Raw genomic sequence first — 18,360 nt, forward strand, 5'->3', positions numbered from 1 at the left:
CTTTTTACTACACCATTTTGACCAAGACATTTAAGACCATCAGAATGATGCTCACTAAGGCTCAATACTTCACCCATCTCTATAAATGTTAATAATCTGCCTTTTCTGCCTTTTATATGATTTGCTTAACCAATAACATGACAGGAATTATGGAAAGCAGTATTAGTTTTGCCCTGTGGTGTGACACCGTGACAGAAACTCTTGGTCTCATCAGTGCTCTTGGGCAGTATTAAGGGGTATTGTGTTTGAGCTCTGACTCCAGAAATGTTGCTTTTATCCTGTAAGTCTGTAAACTCGAATGCCTCTGTCAACCATTGTGTCCTTGAGCAAGACACTTAACCCATGTTCCCTCAGGTGCAACCGCAGCATGTTTCCACTGCATCCTTACCTGTTAGTCTTGAAAACGAGTAGGATCTGCTCAGTGGCCACTCTCACACCAAACAGGCTGAGATTAGAAAATTCTGGGACTGAATTTGCAAAGCAGAGAGATTGTGGCGTGAAATTTTAAACCCATTGATTGCTGTGTGATTGCTGCTGACTTCATGTCTCAGACTGTTGTCTTAGAAAATGTCTAGACTTTGTGCGGTACAAACAAGCAGTGGTCTTCTTATTAAATATAGCATTTTAATGAGAAATAGATTATTATTTGAAACATTCATTTTGAAGAAAGCCGATATAGTTATTTCAACAGAACAGCAGAAATTACATAAAGTACTTGAAAGCAGTTTCTCAACCCACTGAACGTTCTATCGGATAGTGTGTCGTACATGGTTTCTGTAACAGAAGTGTATGGAAGGCTGTAAGCATGTGCTCGTGTAGATCATTAACAGATTTAGCTTGGACAAGATCCATTTCAGCTGGTGATGTTTCTCCACATGAGGGCAAATGATTTTGTGGGAAACCTGCAATATTTACAGAACTTGTGCTCGAGGGGGGTTTGTGTCACGTTTAATGGGCTGCGGTTCATTTGCTGTAATCTAAGAAAAGCTTTTGATTCCATGGGTATATCAAGACAAAATAGGTATTTACACTTATAATACACATTTAACTCTAATTCGTTAACCAAGTTAAGTCTCCTCTAAAGAGGTTATTTTCAATTCATGCAGAGTACAGCAAGAAAGCTTTTGGCCCTGTTCCCATGAGTCAAGTGGCATGTGTTTAAATTTAAATGGTATCTTCCTTTTAAAAAAACAAAAGAAAAAAAAAGTGAAGGAAAAGCATTAAAGGGATAGCTAACAGGCACTTAATAAGATTGGATAATAATGGCAATAATAATAATTAATGCTAACAATAATAATGGCATTCTCCCATCCTAGAAATACCTCCTGCGAAGGTTCTTTTGCACAAAAAATAAAACTAACAAAGAAAAATCCCCCCTCCCAGCTAAAATTTTAGAGTAGAGAGATTAATCAGTCAACATGTCAAAAAGTTAAACCTGAATTGCATCAAGGAATATAAAACCCAAATGAAATCTTATAAAAGTAAAGTGTACATTTGGTATACAAGCAGATTTTGAGATTAAAACCATCATAGATATTTGAAGCTTTAATATACTGTTCTTGTGGATTCACTCTTGTTAATGAAAATGCAATGGCTTTACAATGTCATGCCATAATCCCGCAGTACATATATATCATATTCTTTTCTTTTTTTTTTTCAGACCACTGTGCTATATTTCATTAGAAAAAGACTGAAAAACAAAAATACAAAAGCAATTTATAGGACATTTCTCACAAAATGTGCCCAGCTTCTTCTTTTTTTTATCCCTCTGAGAAATGTATGGCTTTATGCTGACCCTTAAAGAAATGAGAAATGATCAAATTTTGTTCACGGTGCTGCAAAAAAGCTTGACACATCAGCGATCACAACGTGTACATTATGCGAAGCAGTACGAAATAGCATGAATTGATTATGTTCAACCATAGTTACTGCACTCAGGCACCAAAGCGACTCAACCTCGCTGAAGAACAAGAGCGCAAATCTGAAAATACAACAGAGGGAGCCCACGGAGGATTCAGTTCACCTGGCAAGCGGTAATAAACGGCAATCAAGAAAACTGGACATCCAGCAAGAAACGGTGGACGTCTGTACTGAACTCACTGCCAAGCTCTCTTAGAGGGGTGTCGAATGAAAGGACAAGACAAAGTACAGTCAATGAATCCTTAGGCTGTATAAACCTCATCTAAAAGATGCATGACAACAACATGGTAGTGTCTCAAATTAATAACTGTATTTTGGTTCTGCCCTTACATAGTTGTTGTTATACATCTCTAAAAATGTGTTAACCGGTAAATAATGGCAGTTTAAGATGTACCTTTGTTCCCTCAAAGTAAAATCAAGGCCTCTGTGTCACTGGATGTTGAATTTAATAAGTAATAGTGATCTTTTCTTGTATTTTTTCGTTTAGGAAATGACAGACATGCTTCGACAAATATGATATAGTCTTTTTTTTTTTTTTTTTTTTTTCCTTTAGTGACCTAAAATGATTTCTCTCTGTATTTTTAGTTTTCGTTTAACAATTACACTTACAAAGTTGTTAATAATACATCAAAAAAGTAAACCAAAAGGTTCCAAATCAAACGGAGAAAGAAAATAAAAAGGATTCTCTCTCTTGTTTTTTTTTTTTTTGTTCTCAATACAACGTTTTCTCTTTCTAATTGTGTTTTCAGCAAAGTTTGGTAGTCAGGTGGTCTGATTGTTTCAAGATTTCTGTGTTGTACATGTCCAAGGCGTGATTCACGCGAATCATCTCGCTGTTGTTGAGCTTGAGTCGATGTTTCAGCATACAGGAGAACAGGTCCAGCTGGGGCTTCCCAGGGGCCACCGGAGGGGCCAGACGGTTAATTCTCTCCCGTATGTCCAGCAGCAGGAGCATGATGGACGAGGACGAGTAGAACTGGGTCCCCTGCGTGTACGACTGATTGACCTGCTGCACGGCGCTCCTCAGCAGGTCAGCATTGAATCGCAGGCTGTAGCCAAACACTTGGATGTCAGAGATCTTGATGTAGATCTGCCTCTTGTTGGGGTCAGATAAGTCCACCGGGCCCTGGCCCGTGTCGTTCCGCAGGACGGTGGGCACCTTAGCGCGGCTCCGCAGGTAGATGTGCACCGTCTCGAAGAAGGTCTTCCATCGGTTTCCCAACAGCAGGGTCCAGTTAAAACACTGCGAGTTCTGCAGTCGCACCTTCTCCCAGCGCGGGTATCCGTGCTCGCCGAACGGCATGCTCCAACCCTCTGAGTGGCTTCCGCTGAACGGGTTCACGTAAACGAAGAACATGGGGTCCACACTGCTGTTGCGCATCTGGCAGATCTTCATGGACAGGCCTACGATCATGTGCAGGTAGTCCATGCGGTTCTTGTTGCTCTTGAGCGTCAGCGACATCCGCTTGCGCCACCGCGGGTCGAAGAAGGTCTCCAGGCGCACCTCGTTGCTGATGAAGGTCGTGTGGATGTGCAGCCGAGAGTCCATCTTCTGCAGCAGGTACTTGAGCTCCAGGTCCTGGAAGTCCAGGTCCGTCTCGAAGCTGATGAACTGCTCGCTGCGCTCTGAGTCCACGTTCTGCGGCTCGCAGCGTCCGCGGTACAGCTTGTAGCCCTTGTTGCAGGAGCCGCATTGCGAGATGTTGGCCAGGCTGCACATGGCGCAACTGTTGTTGCCGCCAATCACGCAAGGGATAGGCCGCTGGCAAAGGGTGGCCCCCGTGTGGCACACGCATGTGCGCTGGCTCTCCAGGAAGGTTCCCCAGAAGCCGTTCTCGTTGCAGTAGAGGAACGACTGCACGCGGTTGAGCCACTGTAGCACCGATCTGAAAGCAGACAGATAACAATGCAGTCAAGGCAGGTAGGTAGAGGGATCCATTAATAATGCAGTGTTAAGTCCAAAGGCACAAAGCTAGCGCCTCAGCCTCCTGACGTTTGTTACAGTCTAATCACTAAAATGGATAATGTATTCTGTCAAATTTTCCCAATGCACACCTCGTCTTTTCTCTCCCCGCAGGCATTTTGCCTTGTCATTCTGAAAGCCTTTGGAGCTTCTCTGCTGCATAAGGGGCGAACTGAACGCCTGAATTTTGATTTCTGGGAGACAAAGTGCTAAAGGTTATGTTGACATGTTAATGAACCCAGAGAGTAACAGAGTCGGATGTGGGATATTCCTACTTGATATCTCTGACTTCCATTTGATGTTAGAAACACAAAACGGCAATGCTGCAGTAAGTTGTGCAGTTCTTTGATTGGCAACAAGGAATTATTTGTTTTATCATGCATAGGATGTATAGCATTTGCTTAAAAGTGAATGTTTATTAGGCTGGCACAGATACTGATAATAACACTGGTACATTTATTTATCTTTATAAAATACAGATATTTCCAAAGCAACTTCACAGTAATTAAAAGGGAAATAACAGTGTTAATGCTGCAGAATTCATCATAAAAACAAATTAAATCCAAGTTGCAAAGCAGCTCGTCAGAAGATTTTATTCAGCTCAGTTTAGTTCAGTAACATGTCAATGTTACAAAGTTAATCAATTTTAAAATGTGTTCAGTTCAACTGTAAGCAGCTCTATATCATTACTATTCTATAATGCATATAATAAATTTCGAGCTCAATTAAAGTAAAAAAGTTTCATTTATTATTAATAATTTGCATCAGTTTTCCGAGAAGTGATGGCTTTGTTCTTTTGAACACATTGGATGGAAACAGGGTGTTTTATGCCATATTCTAATTTTCTGCATAAGTTAACTTTGGATAAAAACATAGAAGGAATCCAATGTGTCATTATTCAGCTCAAATTGTTTTCTCATTCGATAGTGTTGAAAATGTGATAAAAAATGTTTAAAAACTATATAATAATAATAAAATTAATAATATTAATTAAAAATATGGAAATAGATATTGGTCATTTGTTTCAGCAAAGTACCAAATCTAAAAGTATCTATACTTGTTCTGGAAAAGTTTTAATAGCACATTTAATAGCACATTGTTTATCTTTGAAGTAACATCTGAACTGCGGATTGCATGAAGTTGGAAATCTGAATTCCATTGCTCTTTCACTGTACACTTTTTAAGTTGTAAAAGAAATAAAAAAGTTGAATGGAACACATACTCTGCTATTAAGGTTTCTGACTAGAACTAAATACTTCCAGTCTACCAAATTATAACTTTGTATTCAACCACATTAGCCAGGCAATATAAATGACGTATCCCTGTACAGACCACAAAACCTATGTGACCCAATGGAAGTGATTCATCAAACTAATCATATCAAAGTTTTCCTATTTGAAATACAAACACATTTACGAAAGGTGATGTGAAATGGAAATCAAAAGCAATGAATATGAGCATTCCTTTTTTTATCCTTTGTTAATGATATGCAATTTCCATAGACTATCAATAGTGAAATGAAACTGTAAACTTATAAGCATCTCTCATAATAAAACTGCACATGGCATTCAATCTATATAAATAAAGCAATATTCCTAGACAAACATTATTTGATTTTCAGTTCACACCAGATTACTTGACCAATAAAAAGCTTAAGATTAGTCCCATTCGATTTGAAGGCGTACACAGTCGACTCGCTTGTGGCATTTGGTATTGTATTTTTCATATTTACTCGCAATAAGCAAGCTTTATACGGTCCGACTCCCATATGTTGTATTCTCTAACTGCTTTTCCCAATATGGATTTCAGAGTGGCTTGCTGATTTTATTTTGCACAATTATTTGTTTTGCTGAAACAAGTGGCTGACTTGAGTTTGCCGTGGGGGATGAGATGGAGATGACGAGGAAGAATGCTGTTTGTTTTCACATCCTCATGTTTGTAATGGGGCATCAGAGTGCTCTGCTGCACAGACTGCATGACGTACATCACCGCAATTTCGGTTCTAATGGATAATGGAGGAGAGGAGAGAACAGACTGGAGATGTAAGCCACACTGAGTGAGGGGGAGGCCTGGGTTAATTTATTTTATTAAAGAAAGTTGCTGCAAGCGATACTGCAACCTGTCAGATATCACCGAAATACAGTGAGTGTTTCAGCTGCCTCTGTGTCGGCACTAGACTCTAGAAACAGTGGTATGCATTGTGACAGATGGTAATAAATATTATACGGAAATATGAACATTTAAAAATGTTAAAACTTTATTTCAGCTAGTTGCCACATTTGATTCAGCAACATGTCTCATTTTTATTTAGTAAAATAAAATAACTCGAAGTACTAGAATAACTCAAATAAATGAAATGCAAAAATTATACAGACAAATGACATTAATTAATTAACATTAATTATAAATAAAAATGCAAATGAAAAATACAGTAACATAGTCTCTTATTAATACTAAAACAACACTATCAATCTCAACCAAATAAACATCTTGGCAACCTTCCACAACACTCACTAATATTGTAGTGGTTAGTTTTTGCAATTTTGCATAGCAAACATCTTTAGAAAATATTAAAGTCTGGTTAGTTTTACATAGTGTTTGTTTCTGCAGAAAACAGCTGCTAAGATTATTAAAAATGCATTAAAAATATGCACATAACACCAGACTCTTTCTTTCACAGCTTGACATGTGCCATATTTTACTCAAAGCATATGTACAAACACAAATGTTAAAAGCACATGCATAACTGTTCTGTCTGTGCTCTGTGTGGGTGTTAATAAGGGTCTTTTTTCTGTCCTCAGAAAGCACATCATCACAGCCACGGTTTATCAGGTAGAGCTCAGAGCAGACAACAAACATCTATTAATTACAAGCAGTCAGTAAGCGTAATGTTGGAGCTTTGCATAAACTGAAATGGCCAGCATGGTTTGGTTACTCGTTTAATTGCATCGTTTGATTTGATTAAATATCACACTGGCTTTTGCGATGCATCCAGTAGTCAAATGGCAGAGAAATCCCTGAGGCGTGGATCTATCTGTCACTGCAGCGGCGCCTGTGCTGTTGCTCTGGTCAGAGCAATTTATCAAACTCAGCATCAAAAGGTGTTTACATCTGCATACATACATGATTCATACTTATGTTTCAAACAAGAGCCTTTGGTGTCTTTGGACTCGGTTCATCTGATTTGTACGAATGCAATATGCCTGCAACTTGGGCTTTTTTGGACAGTGTAACCACATTTGTTTGACTAAAATGAGATGTGTACAATCTGTAAAATATATTTACATGTGCAAAATGAAATAAATGTTCAGAAACCAATGAATACTGTGCATTTATGTCAAGTGATTCCTTATGACCCGACTACTGATGAATTATAACAATATTTACCATAAGAAATCTTTCTTGTAATATGTTGTAGATGGTTGTAAGAGTGCATTTTTTGATCTCCCTCATTGGTTTAAATTAGCAGCTTATATAAGCATAAACATTCCAAAATAAAAGGTGTGGACCATATTCCAAACATTTATAATCAAAAGTCCCACTTTATCCACCTTTTTCTTTAACACAGAAGTAAGCCTATGGGTGAGACTTGTCCATTAGCCGCTATAGGGAAATAACAGGAAGAATAATAATGTGCAGTAAAAGGTAAAACTGTTTGCACTACAAACCAGTGTGCTCATGCTTAAGATAATACATTAAAATATCACTGTAAGACACACCATTTTTCAATATCAAGCAGCAAAATGAGCTGTTTTGTACAGCTTCAGACCAGAAGCCAGACCCATAACATTTACACATGTAAGCCCATTCTTATAGAAAGAAAAAGGTGGATACAGATCTTTTTTTTTTTTTTCTTTTTTTTTTTTCTCTGGTTGTTATTGGTATTTTGGTTAGATAATATTGTATCTGGCATTTAATTGTTCAAAATATAAGTAATTGCATAATTATTAAATAAATACAGTTATTTAAAAATAAATAAATAAATAAATAAATACCTAGTGTACTTTTTGTATACCCATAAAGGTCATACTTTAGTTTGGGGACCAATTATTATTGTTAACTGACTATTAACTAAAACTTTTCCTTCAATTCACTCCTAATGTGCTGCTCATTAATAGTTAGATATGGGGATCTAAATTATAGTCATGGGTAATAGGGCATTAATATGTGCTTTATAAGTACTAATAAATAGCCACAATGCTACTGATCTACATAGTGAGAATTGGTTCTTACAATGATAGTTAAGTTAAATCATATCACTTGTAAATGTACCCTTACAGTATATACATGTATATACATTTATTAAGAAAAACTCACTATTTTTCAGTCAAATCGAGTTATAAAATCCAAATTAGGAGATATAAACTTGCGTTTACGAGAAAAAAAGTCTTAATTGTGAGATAAATGTTATGTAAAAATGTTAATAATAATAGGTTTAAATAATATTTCATGCTGTAACTGTAGGGCTAATACAATACATCCCATATGAGCAGCATATGTGAATATTATGTAGACCTATTGTTTAAATCAAATTTATGCTTTAAAAGTAGAGTAATCATAGCAGTTTTTCTTCATAGTATGTCTATTTAAATGTCTGCGTTTAGCTTCGAATGGCGTCTTTGACAACAGTATTCTTAAAAAAAATTATCTGCATTCCAATTTTGACATCAAAAGGCACAGAAATATATATATTTTTTTTTTTACCCGTTTACCTCTACTTGTTACCAGTGTTTTTCTGCAACCACTATGTGACGTAACTGTGACGTTTACTCTAAATTGGTCTATATTTATCTTATTTATGTCTTACGTTTTTTAAAATGAAATTACTTTTCCTGTTTGGAAAAAGTAAACGTCAAGCTCTGGTGTATGTGCACTCCAGTAAGACTGTAGTTGGTAGTTGGAAGATGAGTTTTAATTTGGTGTTAAAACTAAATGGTCAAATAGTTTAATAACAGAATGAAACTGGCATACAGTGATAAATAGGGATGCACCGATATGAATCGGCCGATCACTTGCGCGTTTTGTCAGTAAAGCCGGTTCTGTAATCAGCGGTAAATGCCATCAGGTGCGTGATTTCACGTTGAGCCGTATATACTACACACAGCCGTTGTTCACTGACGAGCTGCGCACATTCACACTGATAATGAACATTGATTTGCGCAGCTCGTCGGTAAACAACGGCTGTGTGTAGTATATACGGCTCAACGTGACATCACGCACCTGATTGCATTTACCGCTGATTACAGAACCGGCTTTACTGACAAAACGCGCAAGCATGATCGGCCGATTCATATCGGTGCATCCCTAGTGATAAACATCTGATGCTAGTACTGTAATCGATGATGTAAACACTGTTGAAAGAGACGTATGGGAGCACGAGGAGGATCGAACAAGCAAGTGAACCAAGTGTGGAAATGGCCTTAAAAGATCTCTTATTAGGAAATTTAGCCAACAGGACATTTTTAAGGTTACCTGATCTTGGACTCAACTCAGGGAGAAGAAACAATAAAGGCAAAATATTCATGTAAAACTTGCATCAGCTTTTTCTCAGCCAGGAATAAACAGCAACTGACTTTGAGACGCTTCCCTAAAAGTAGAAACTGCATGATTTGCAAAAGGCCAATAATTGAGCGAAGATGAGGTTAAAGCTGAGCTCTGGATCCTCTGCCCGGGTCTATGGACAGACCTTGTGCGTTGGCATTATTGCATCAAGTACGGACGAGAGGGAATATCTCACTATCACGGTATATATACAGAAGACCTGCTCTTAATATAGAAACAGCAGAGTAATCTGTTTACCATAGAGGAGAAACTTGTGGCTCTCAAACCATGTCATTAGAGGGAAAATGTGCATTTGTGTGTGTGTTTTGTCATTACAAGAGTCAACAAAAACATGTGCAATTTAATGTGTATTGTTGATAAACAATAAAAAGCATTGAAAACCGATAAGTGATAAAGCTGAGCACTCTGGTTTATAAAGTGACAAGCTTGCATGATTTTTCTTTGTGGTTGCATTTGAATGATAACCAGATCAATTTTATACATAGCACACATGCTTCATTTTTATGCGGCAGCACGAAAAAAAAGCCTGCATTTGATAAAAAAGGAGTAAAAAAGCGGTCACTTAAATGCACAATAAGTCTGGCAATTATGACTTCCAAATTCTTAAGTAAGAACTTCCCTGGAAAACTTGACAGTAATCACAAGTAACCAAAGTTTGGAGCCAAATGAAGTTTTCTTCCTCTAGATAATTGGTGTGCCATCAAACTGGAAGCAGCGTGTCTGCAGAATAGCGTTAGTTAACTTCTCTCTCTGGAGTCTATGGGGCGGATGGAGGCAGTTTGCTGCTAATAATGAGCAACGGGAAGCTGCGCGGTGTCAGCAGGAAACTCTTCCTCAAGCGAGCAGCCATCTTTCTTCATCAGGGCCTTAGGGCCAAAGAGCAGGTCAGTGGAGACAGAATGGACATCCTGACTGACAGTATATCTAACACAACAACATCACTGCTATATGCTGTTATTTAAGACTGATCTGAGGTCAGATGCTCATAAAACAAATAATTTCAGCTCTAAAATCTGACTGGACGATCAGCACTTATGATATATATTAATACAGGAAGCTATGCAAATAAGCCATATTTCATGATGGAAGAACTGTACATTGGGGGGGGGGGGGGGGTATATGTGCATTCATTCTTGTGCATCAATATTGTCTGTTTTCAGAAATCGTCACAGGTTTTATATTTCGAATGCATATGTTTCTTGGTTGTCATATAGTTGTGTGGAATATAATGACGTGTCTTTCAGCAAACCGACGGTTGGCAGCAATAACAATAACAACCTGCCCAACAAGTTTTCAGCCTACAGTTACAGTTACAGAACTTTTTAGATGCTTAACAGGTTACAGTGCACTTGAGCTGAAATTTTGTAATGAACACTGCTAGAAAAGTTTGCATTATTTGGACAGAGTAGAAACATGAAATGCTGTTCAGAAACTAATTGATGTCTTTAATTTGACACAAGATCATCACAGAGATTTCTGTGGATAGACATTTCAAGTGTACTTGAGTAATGGTATTCAATACTACTGTAGTAAAGCATTCATTAAGTATGCACAAATATGTTTTTATCCTAAGTGTTAATTGAAGATGAGGTGTATAACCACGGGGACTGTGTTCAAACTCTTCGCTTTCCCCCAGAGATTGTTTACCATGACGAATCGTTACCCCTGCTGCTTATTCAAATAGAATGCTAATTTGGTGCACTGTTATCTGTTAGCTAAACTAGCCACTCTGACTTTGAAGTATGGATATAGTATGTTGCACATAAACAGAAATAGACTCTCTCACCCTCAGCAGAACAACACTCTACTTTGAAGTCCAGTGTTTGGCGAATTAGCCGCGACAATCGCAGGCAACTTTTCTATTTGGCGCACAACGCTGAACCGATAACATTCCCGCACTTACCTGGAATTAAAATAGTCAGCTCCATTCTGTATTCCTCTCTCTCTTTCTCTCTCTCTCTCTGTGCTATTGCCATCAAACGTCCTTGATGTGAGCCCCACAGAGCTCTGACTCTGCTCTGCTCGGCTTTGATAACGCTTCAGCACAGACCTTGTCAAAGCCGCCATTGGAGCGTGGGTGAGCCACTTCCACATTAGTGACAGTTGATGCTCTTCAACTCTTTAACTGTATAAACAGTTTTTTGTCGTTCATTTTAGAGTTTGATTTATTTACATTTCCTGAGTGTGCATGTTATTCTCTGTTTGATAAGTCAACTTTCCTAGTGGACAGATAATTTTGTTTGTCTGCATTTCAGACAGCTTTTTTTTTTTTACACTTTTTAATAGACTACTGTGCTCTTTCATTTCAGTCCAGTCAGAAAGATTTCTCTTTTATTTATCAAAGGCTTGTCTCACGACTTTTGACTATTAAGTCAAGCCACGATTTGTTCTATAGTGCTTTATCCAATATAGCTTATTTCAAAGCAGCTTTATAAAATAGCAGTGCTATCGTTGTAAAATTAATCAGTTATGAAACAACATTTACCTGTACAAAACACAGTATAATACACAGTGCCATACTTTTATAGACTTTCCTTATTGTGAAGATTCAGAAGATAATAGTGTCATTACTTATCTAAATTATGATTCAATTCGGTTCAAAAGCAAAGTAAAATTTATCAGTTATGAAACAACTTCAATTTCAGCTGTAAAGCAGCTCTACGGAAGACAATGGTGTTATTATCCAGCTCAGTTTAGTTCTAATTTTGTTCTCATCCGACAGTGTCAGTGCAGTTAAATCTGTAATATTACTGAATATCAGTTATCTTTTAAGCCCCAGTTCATCAGCATGAAGTCTAGTTCACTTTACAGCTTATGCAAGCCAAAATTCACCAATTTACATGGGAAAAGACTGACTGAGAGCTGCTTTTGTTTTTCAGCTGTTGTTTAGGGATTTGTAAATTTAAAACGGATTTAATAGAGCATAGCCAAAACATGCATTCAAATAACTGTACAGAAGTGTCAGTCTACAACCAGTAGTACGGAAAAGACTAAAGCAGTTAGTGTGAATATATGTAGATAAAACAATCAGTGAATGAGCAAGAGACAAACAGACAGGTAGAAAACCTAATTCCTGCCTGAACGGTTAGCTGGTCTTTGATAATGGCTCACCAGGTTGACAGATCAGCTTGCTGGCCAGCTAAATGCAATTTTGGTAAAGAATACCAACCTTTTTTTTGTTTGTTTTCCCTCCCAGCAGGGAACATCTACAAAATTGTTTAACTATGGCATTTTGCTCTGACAGAATTATTTATAACTTAATTTTAATAAAACCATTTAATAGTCAAATTCCCAGAGAAGCACTACACTACATGCAATCCTAAGAGTTTTCACATACTAGCAAAGGCTAGCTAGACCTATCAATTGCTAAAATAGTTCTGTGAATGTTTTTTTTTTAACAACCAGTCCGGCGTTTTGCAAAGTGAAAACACGGCGTCCAGTAAGATTTGAGCATTACATCACATGCCCGGAGCAGTTGCTGTTGCACAAAAGGACGAGAGTGGTGGTGCTGTTTCGAAAACCAGTGTAAACGAACACAAAAAAAGAGTATTACGAGAGAGAAGAGGATTTGCTCTTGTTATCATTGCATCTGAGAACAGATGGTTATTCTCACATATTCTTAATATAATTTCTATTAATTCTCCACTGAATTATGTGATCTGGAGGAGAACACTGTCCATTTTCTTCCACATGCGCGAGTGTTATATGAGTCAGAGCGCGGAAAGGCCTTAACAGTTTGTAGCAAGAAGTTCCTGCCAGTTCCTGTTTTCTTATCATTTGCCAAATGAGCAAGATTACTGAGATTCTCACCTTTTGTTTGTAACAGCTCTTGGTGCCCCTGCCCCTGTCTTTGAGTAGCTATGCTGATTAGATTAGGACTGGTAAAATGGGGCAGGTTGCTACCCCTAAATACGTCATTTGAAGGTGAGAATTTCAATTTAATTGTTTACAGTGTAATTATATATTTAAGCTCTGAGTTATATGAATTAACTACATGTACTTACTATGTGGTTAGGGTTAGGATTAGGGTTTGGTTTAGGATTACTTGCATGTAATTACGCATAATCAATTGTTATTTTTTAGTAATTACATGTAACATGTAACAAGGACACCTTGAAATAAAGTGTTACCTCTTTGTTTAAGGTCATCACCCAGGTTCTTTGTCTAAATTTCTAAGCACTGCTCCCTAAATGTATATAACCTACAAGGTATCACTGCCTTAGCTGGACTTTTAATAAGCGCCACACAGCACGGGCTTAATAAAAAGCCTGCTGAAGATACCTGAGAGTCTCCTGGTCTTTGCTTCTGAGCTTCCAACACTAGGGTAGGTTAGGTTTAAGGGTAGGTTCAGGGTTAGTACCTAGTTACTACCTAGTTATTACCTAGGTATTGTAATTACTATAGTAAGTACATATTATGTACATGAGGAACATGACTGTAAAATAGTGGTAACGTGTTTTGCAATACAATATAAACACAATAAGTACATTGTATATAGTACATATACAGTCGTGGCCAAAAGTTTTGAGAATGACACAAATATTATTTTTCACAAAGTTTGCTGCTTTTAGATCTTTGTTTCAGTTGTTTCTGTGATGTACTGAAATATAATTACAAGCACTTCATACGTTTCAAAGGCTTTTATCCACAATTACATGACATTTATGCAAAGAGTCAGTTTTTGCAGTGTTGGCCCTTCTTTTTCAGGACCTCTGCAATTCGACTGGGCATGCTCTCGATCAACTTCTGGGCCAAATCCTGACTGATAGCAACCCATTCTTTCATAATCACTTCTTGGAGTTTGTCAGAATTAGTTGGTTTTTGTTTGTTCACCCGCCTCTTGAGGATTGACCACAAGTTCTCAATGGGATTAAGATCTGGGGAGTTTCCAGGCCATGGACCCAAAATTTCAACATTTTGGTCCCCGAGCCACTTAGTTATCACTTTTGCCTTATGGCACGGTGCTCCATCGTGCTGGAAAATGCATTGTTCTTCACCAAACTGTTATTGGATTGTTGGAAGAAGTTGCTGTTGGAGGGTGTTTTGGTACCGTTCTTTATTCATGGCTGTGTTTTTGGGCAAAATTGTGAGTGAGCCCACTCCCTTGTATGAGAAGCAACCGCACACATGAATGGTCTCAGGATGCTTTACTGTTGGCATGACACAGGACTGATGGTAGCGCTCACCTTTTCTTCTCCGGACAAGCTTTTTTCCAGATGCCCCAAACAATCGGAAAGAGGCTTCATCGGAGACTATGACTTTGCCCCAGTCCTCAGCAGTCCATTCGCCATACTTTTTGCAGAAGATCAATCTGTCCCTGATGTTTTTTTTGGAGAGAAGTGGCTTCTTTGCTGCCCTTCTTGACACCAGGCCATCTTCCAAAAGTCTTGGCCTCACTGTGCGTGCAGATGCGCTCACACCTGTCTGCTGCTATTCCTGAGCAAGCTCTGCACTGGTGGCACTCCGATCCCGCAGCTGAATCCTCTTAAGGAGACGATCCTGGTGCTTGCTGGACTTTCTTGGACGCCCTGAAGCCTTCTTAACAAGAATTGAACCTCTTTCCTTGAAGTTCTTGATGATCCTATAAATTGTTGATTTAGGTGCAATCTTAGTAGCCACAATATCCTTGCCTGTGAAGCCATTTTTATGCAATGCAATGATGGCTGCACGCGTTTCTTTGCAGGTCACCATGGTTAACCATGGAAGAACAATGATATCAAGCATCACCCTCCTTTTAACATGTCAAGTCTGTCATTCTAACCCAATCAGCTTGACATAATGATCTCCAGCCTTGTGCTCATCAACATTCTCACCTGAGTTAACAAGACGATTACTGAAATGATCTCAGCAGGTCCTTTAATGACAGCAATGAAATGCAGTGGAAAGTTTTTTTCGGGATTAAGTTAATTTTCATGGCAAAGAAGGACTATGCAATTTATCTAATCACTCTTCATAACATTCTGGAGTATATACAAATTGCTATTATAAAAACTTAAGCAGCAACTTTTCCAATTTCCAATATTTATGTAATTCTCAAAACTTTTGGCCACGACTGTACATAGTAAGGATATAGTAGTAGTAATATAAGTAGATAGTAGTAGTGCCGAACATAAAGTGAGACCACGTTTTGACATTTTGTTACAACCTAGCAAATTACATGTTATTTTAGTTAGTATATCTAATGTTGAAATTTTGTAAATAACTGAGATAAACATTTGGACAATCTCTGTTAGATAATGTTAGCTCATTAGATACCTTCATAATGCTGGGGTGTAAGATTTACTTAATTAAAAAAAAAACTGGTTAAATTTTATCATTTGTAATCCTTCACACAAAATAAATAGACAAAGAACATTTAACATCCATGAAAACTTTACATTTAACAAAAGTGTATTTATATTGGAAAAATGTTCTTTATTTTATTTATTTATTTTATTTTAGGGTTTTCTTTTTTTTTTTTTTTTTTTTGTTATTTTATAAATTGATCACTGAACGATTTTTGGGGAACCAAAAAGGTTTATATTAAGCCAGGGATACTCCATGGAGGGTCAATGCGCTGCAGAGTTTAGCTTCAACCCTGTGATTTTCTAATGACCCTGAAGACACTGATTTTCATGTTCAGGTGTGTTTAATTAAGGTTAGAATTACAGGAAAGTGGATCTCATGAGAATCAAAAAAAGAAAAAAAAAAAAAAAACAGTGGACAGCTAACTAAAAATAAAGATTATTTTCTGGCATTGATGGTTCCATGAAGAACCTTTGAACATCTATTGAACCTTTCCACCATTTCAGAAACTGATTCATTGGATTTTTAAAATGTTGTTCACACTGGGGAAAAAAAAAAAGTTATTTTATAAACTGTTCACTAAAAAGTTCTTTCAGTAACCAAAATTCCCCCTTTCAGAACATACATTTTTTAGTAGTGTTCCGTAGAGATCTACTCTGAGCAGTTCTTGGAATACAATCCTATTTCCCTTCTGCATTATTCTGTAAGGGAACATTATGTTGTAATGCCTCTCACCTCTCTCTGGGCATCTGGTGGTTGGGGTTGTGGTGGCAGCGGATGCTCAGTCCGAAGAGTTTCCGTGCCGTGCGCTGGATCTTCAGTCTCTGGGCCTCCAGTGAACTCTGCAAGAGCCGGTAGCGGTTCTGAAGGTCCCAGTCACTGCCCCAAAGGAGGTGCACGCTGCTTACCGGCAGGAAGTGTGTCGCAGGCAGACGTTTCAGAAACGACTTAAACTCATCTAAGGTGACAGAGAGAGAAAAAAGACAGGTGCTCATATGGTGGTGGACAAACGCATATCCACATAAACCACATATTGATAGTTGGAATCCATTGTGGGTGAAACCTATTAAGAGTGATGGAGAAATGTATTGACTTTTACGGACGAGGATTGATTTTAACCACAGACACTGTGTCAATACTATTACATAGAGAGCCTTCAGAGTTCGATGTACACAGTTGAAATGATTTCCATCTGGTATCTTCCAAATCGTTTAGTGTCAGTTAAAGTCAACATGCAGAGCCTTTCACAATCCATTTTCCCATTTTATTTATGCAATGTGTCTAATTTCGAAGTGAAATGATTTTTAACTGGAGTTTAGAAAGGCTGCCTGACCTTAAACTAAATCAATGACTAAATAGCTGTTTGGATATTAGTTAAAGGGGTCATATGATGTGGTTTCTTGTTTTCCTTTGTCTTTGGAGTGTTACAAGCTGTTTGTGCATAGATAAGATCTGTAAAGTTGCAAATCTCAAATCCAAAGAGATATGTATTATAAAAGTTATGACTCAGCCACACCTCCCTAAAAGGGCTCGTTCAAACTTGTCCACGTCACAGGGTGAGTAGATTAGCATAACACTGCCCATATGTATATGGAAAGTAACATTTTTGTAATAGCGTTGGAGCCATTTAAATAATTCAGTACTGACTATTCAAGCTCAAGTTTTGAGCAGTGTAGAATAGTGCTTGTTGTTTCCTGTTCTACGATCGCAAAAGCAGACATGGTGTTATGTTTACAAAAGATAAAAAGACAGTATGAGTCATTATAATTAGTAGTTATGTCCCCACTGGATGCAACAAATGCCTCGTTTATAATGGGTTTTATTGTTTCTGTCTCGTCACGCCGATAAACGGCATGGTAAGGGGTGTAACATTTCCGTCACATGCTTGAGGTATTCGGCCAATCACAAAGCACCGGATAGCCGGCCAATCAGAGAACACCTCGGTTTCCATCAACAATGAGTTTTGTAAAAATCAAAACATTTCAGAAAGGCGGGGCAGAGAGGAGCAACAATAATGTACAGTATGTGAAAAATAATATGTTTTTTGAACCTCAAACTGCATAAACACATTGCATTACAACAAATACACACAATAATGCTCTTTTTAGCAACATCATATGACCCCTTTAACATTAATAACATTAACCAACATTATGTGTTGCTTGTCTGCATGCATTAAAAATTATGCAGTAAGTAAGTAAGAATCTATCATATATCAAAGCATCTATCAATCAAACTAAAATCTAAATCTCAATATGGCTAAGTGTGCTTATAGTGTACTACATAATGGACACCACTGCTTTAAACAAAGGATGTCTGATTTCATATGGGAATCCTATGACAGTCCTGTTAGGCAGCAGTCAGACGGGCTCTAACTATGAACGTGCCTGTAGCCCACGGCAAATATGAGAAAAGTGTCTGTTCGAGTGCAGTCAAGGTTGGTTGATGGTCCATTTAAATATCTGCAGCATGGCCATATTGGGAATGTCAATATAATGGTCTAAACACGCACTCATGGTGTTTAACAACTCCACCTGCTTGTTTCCTTTGATGTCTTTGATATGCTATTAAAATGACAGTGTGGCATCTGAATCCAGAAAGCGCCGCAGGCCCCAACGCAATGACACATG

The 18,360-nt window shown here is 37.9% G+C and overlaps 1 protein-coding gene across 1 annotated transcript in view; it reads right to left on the reverse strand.

The window, feature by feature from the left end:
* Nucleotides 1–624: 624 nt before the first annotated feature.
* brinp1 (bone morphogenetic protein/retinoic acid inducible neural-specific 1) overlaps nucleotides 625–18,360 on the reverse strand; it is a 159,372-nt gene continuing 141,636 nt past the window's right edge. The window contains exons 7-8 of the mRNA XM_073839914.1: nucleotides 16,466–16,688; nucleotides 625–3,806 (exon numbers count right to left, since the gene is read on the reverse strand). Of these exons, the coding sequence (XP_073696015.1) occupies nucleotides 2,666–3,806; nucleotides 16,466–16,688 (1,364 nt within the window). The 3' untranslated portion in view covers nucleotides 625–2,665. The remainder of the gene's footprint in view (nucleotides 3,807–16,465; nucleotides 16,689–18,360) is intronic.

The sequence above is a fragment of the Garra rufa genome, chromosome 5, assembly GCF_049309525.1.
Source record: "Garra rufa chromosome 5, GarRuf1.0, whole genome shotgun sequence".
Taxonomy (NCBI): domain Eukaryota; kingdom Metazoa; phylum Chordata; class Actinopteri; order Cypriniformes; family Cyprinidae; genus Garra; species Garra rufa.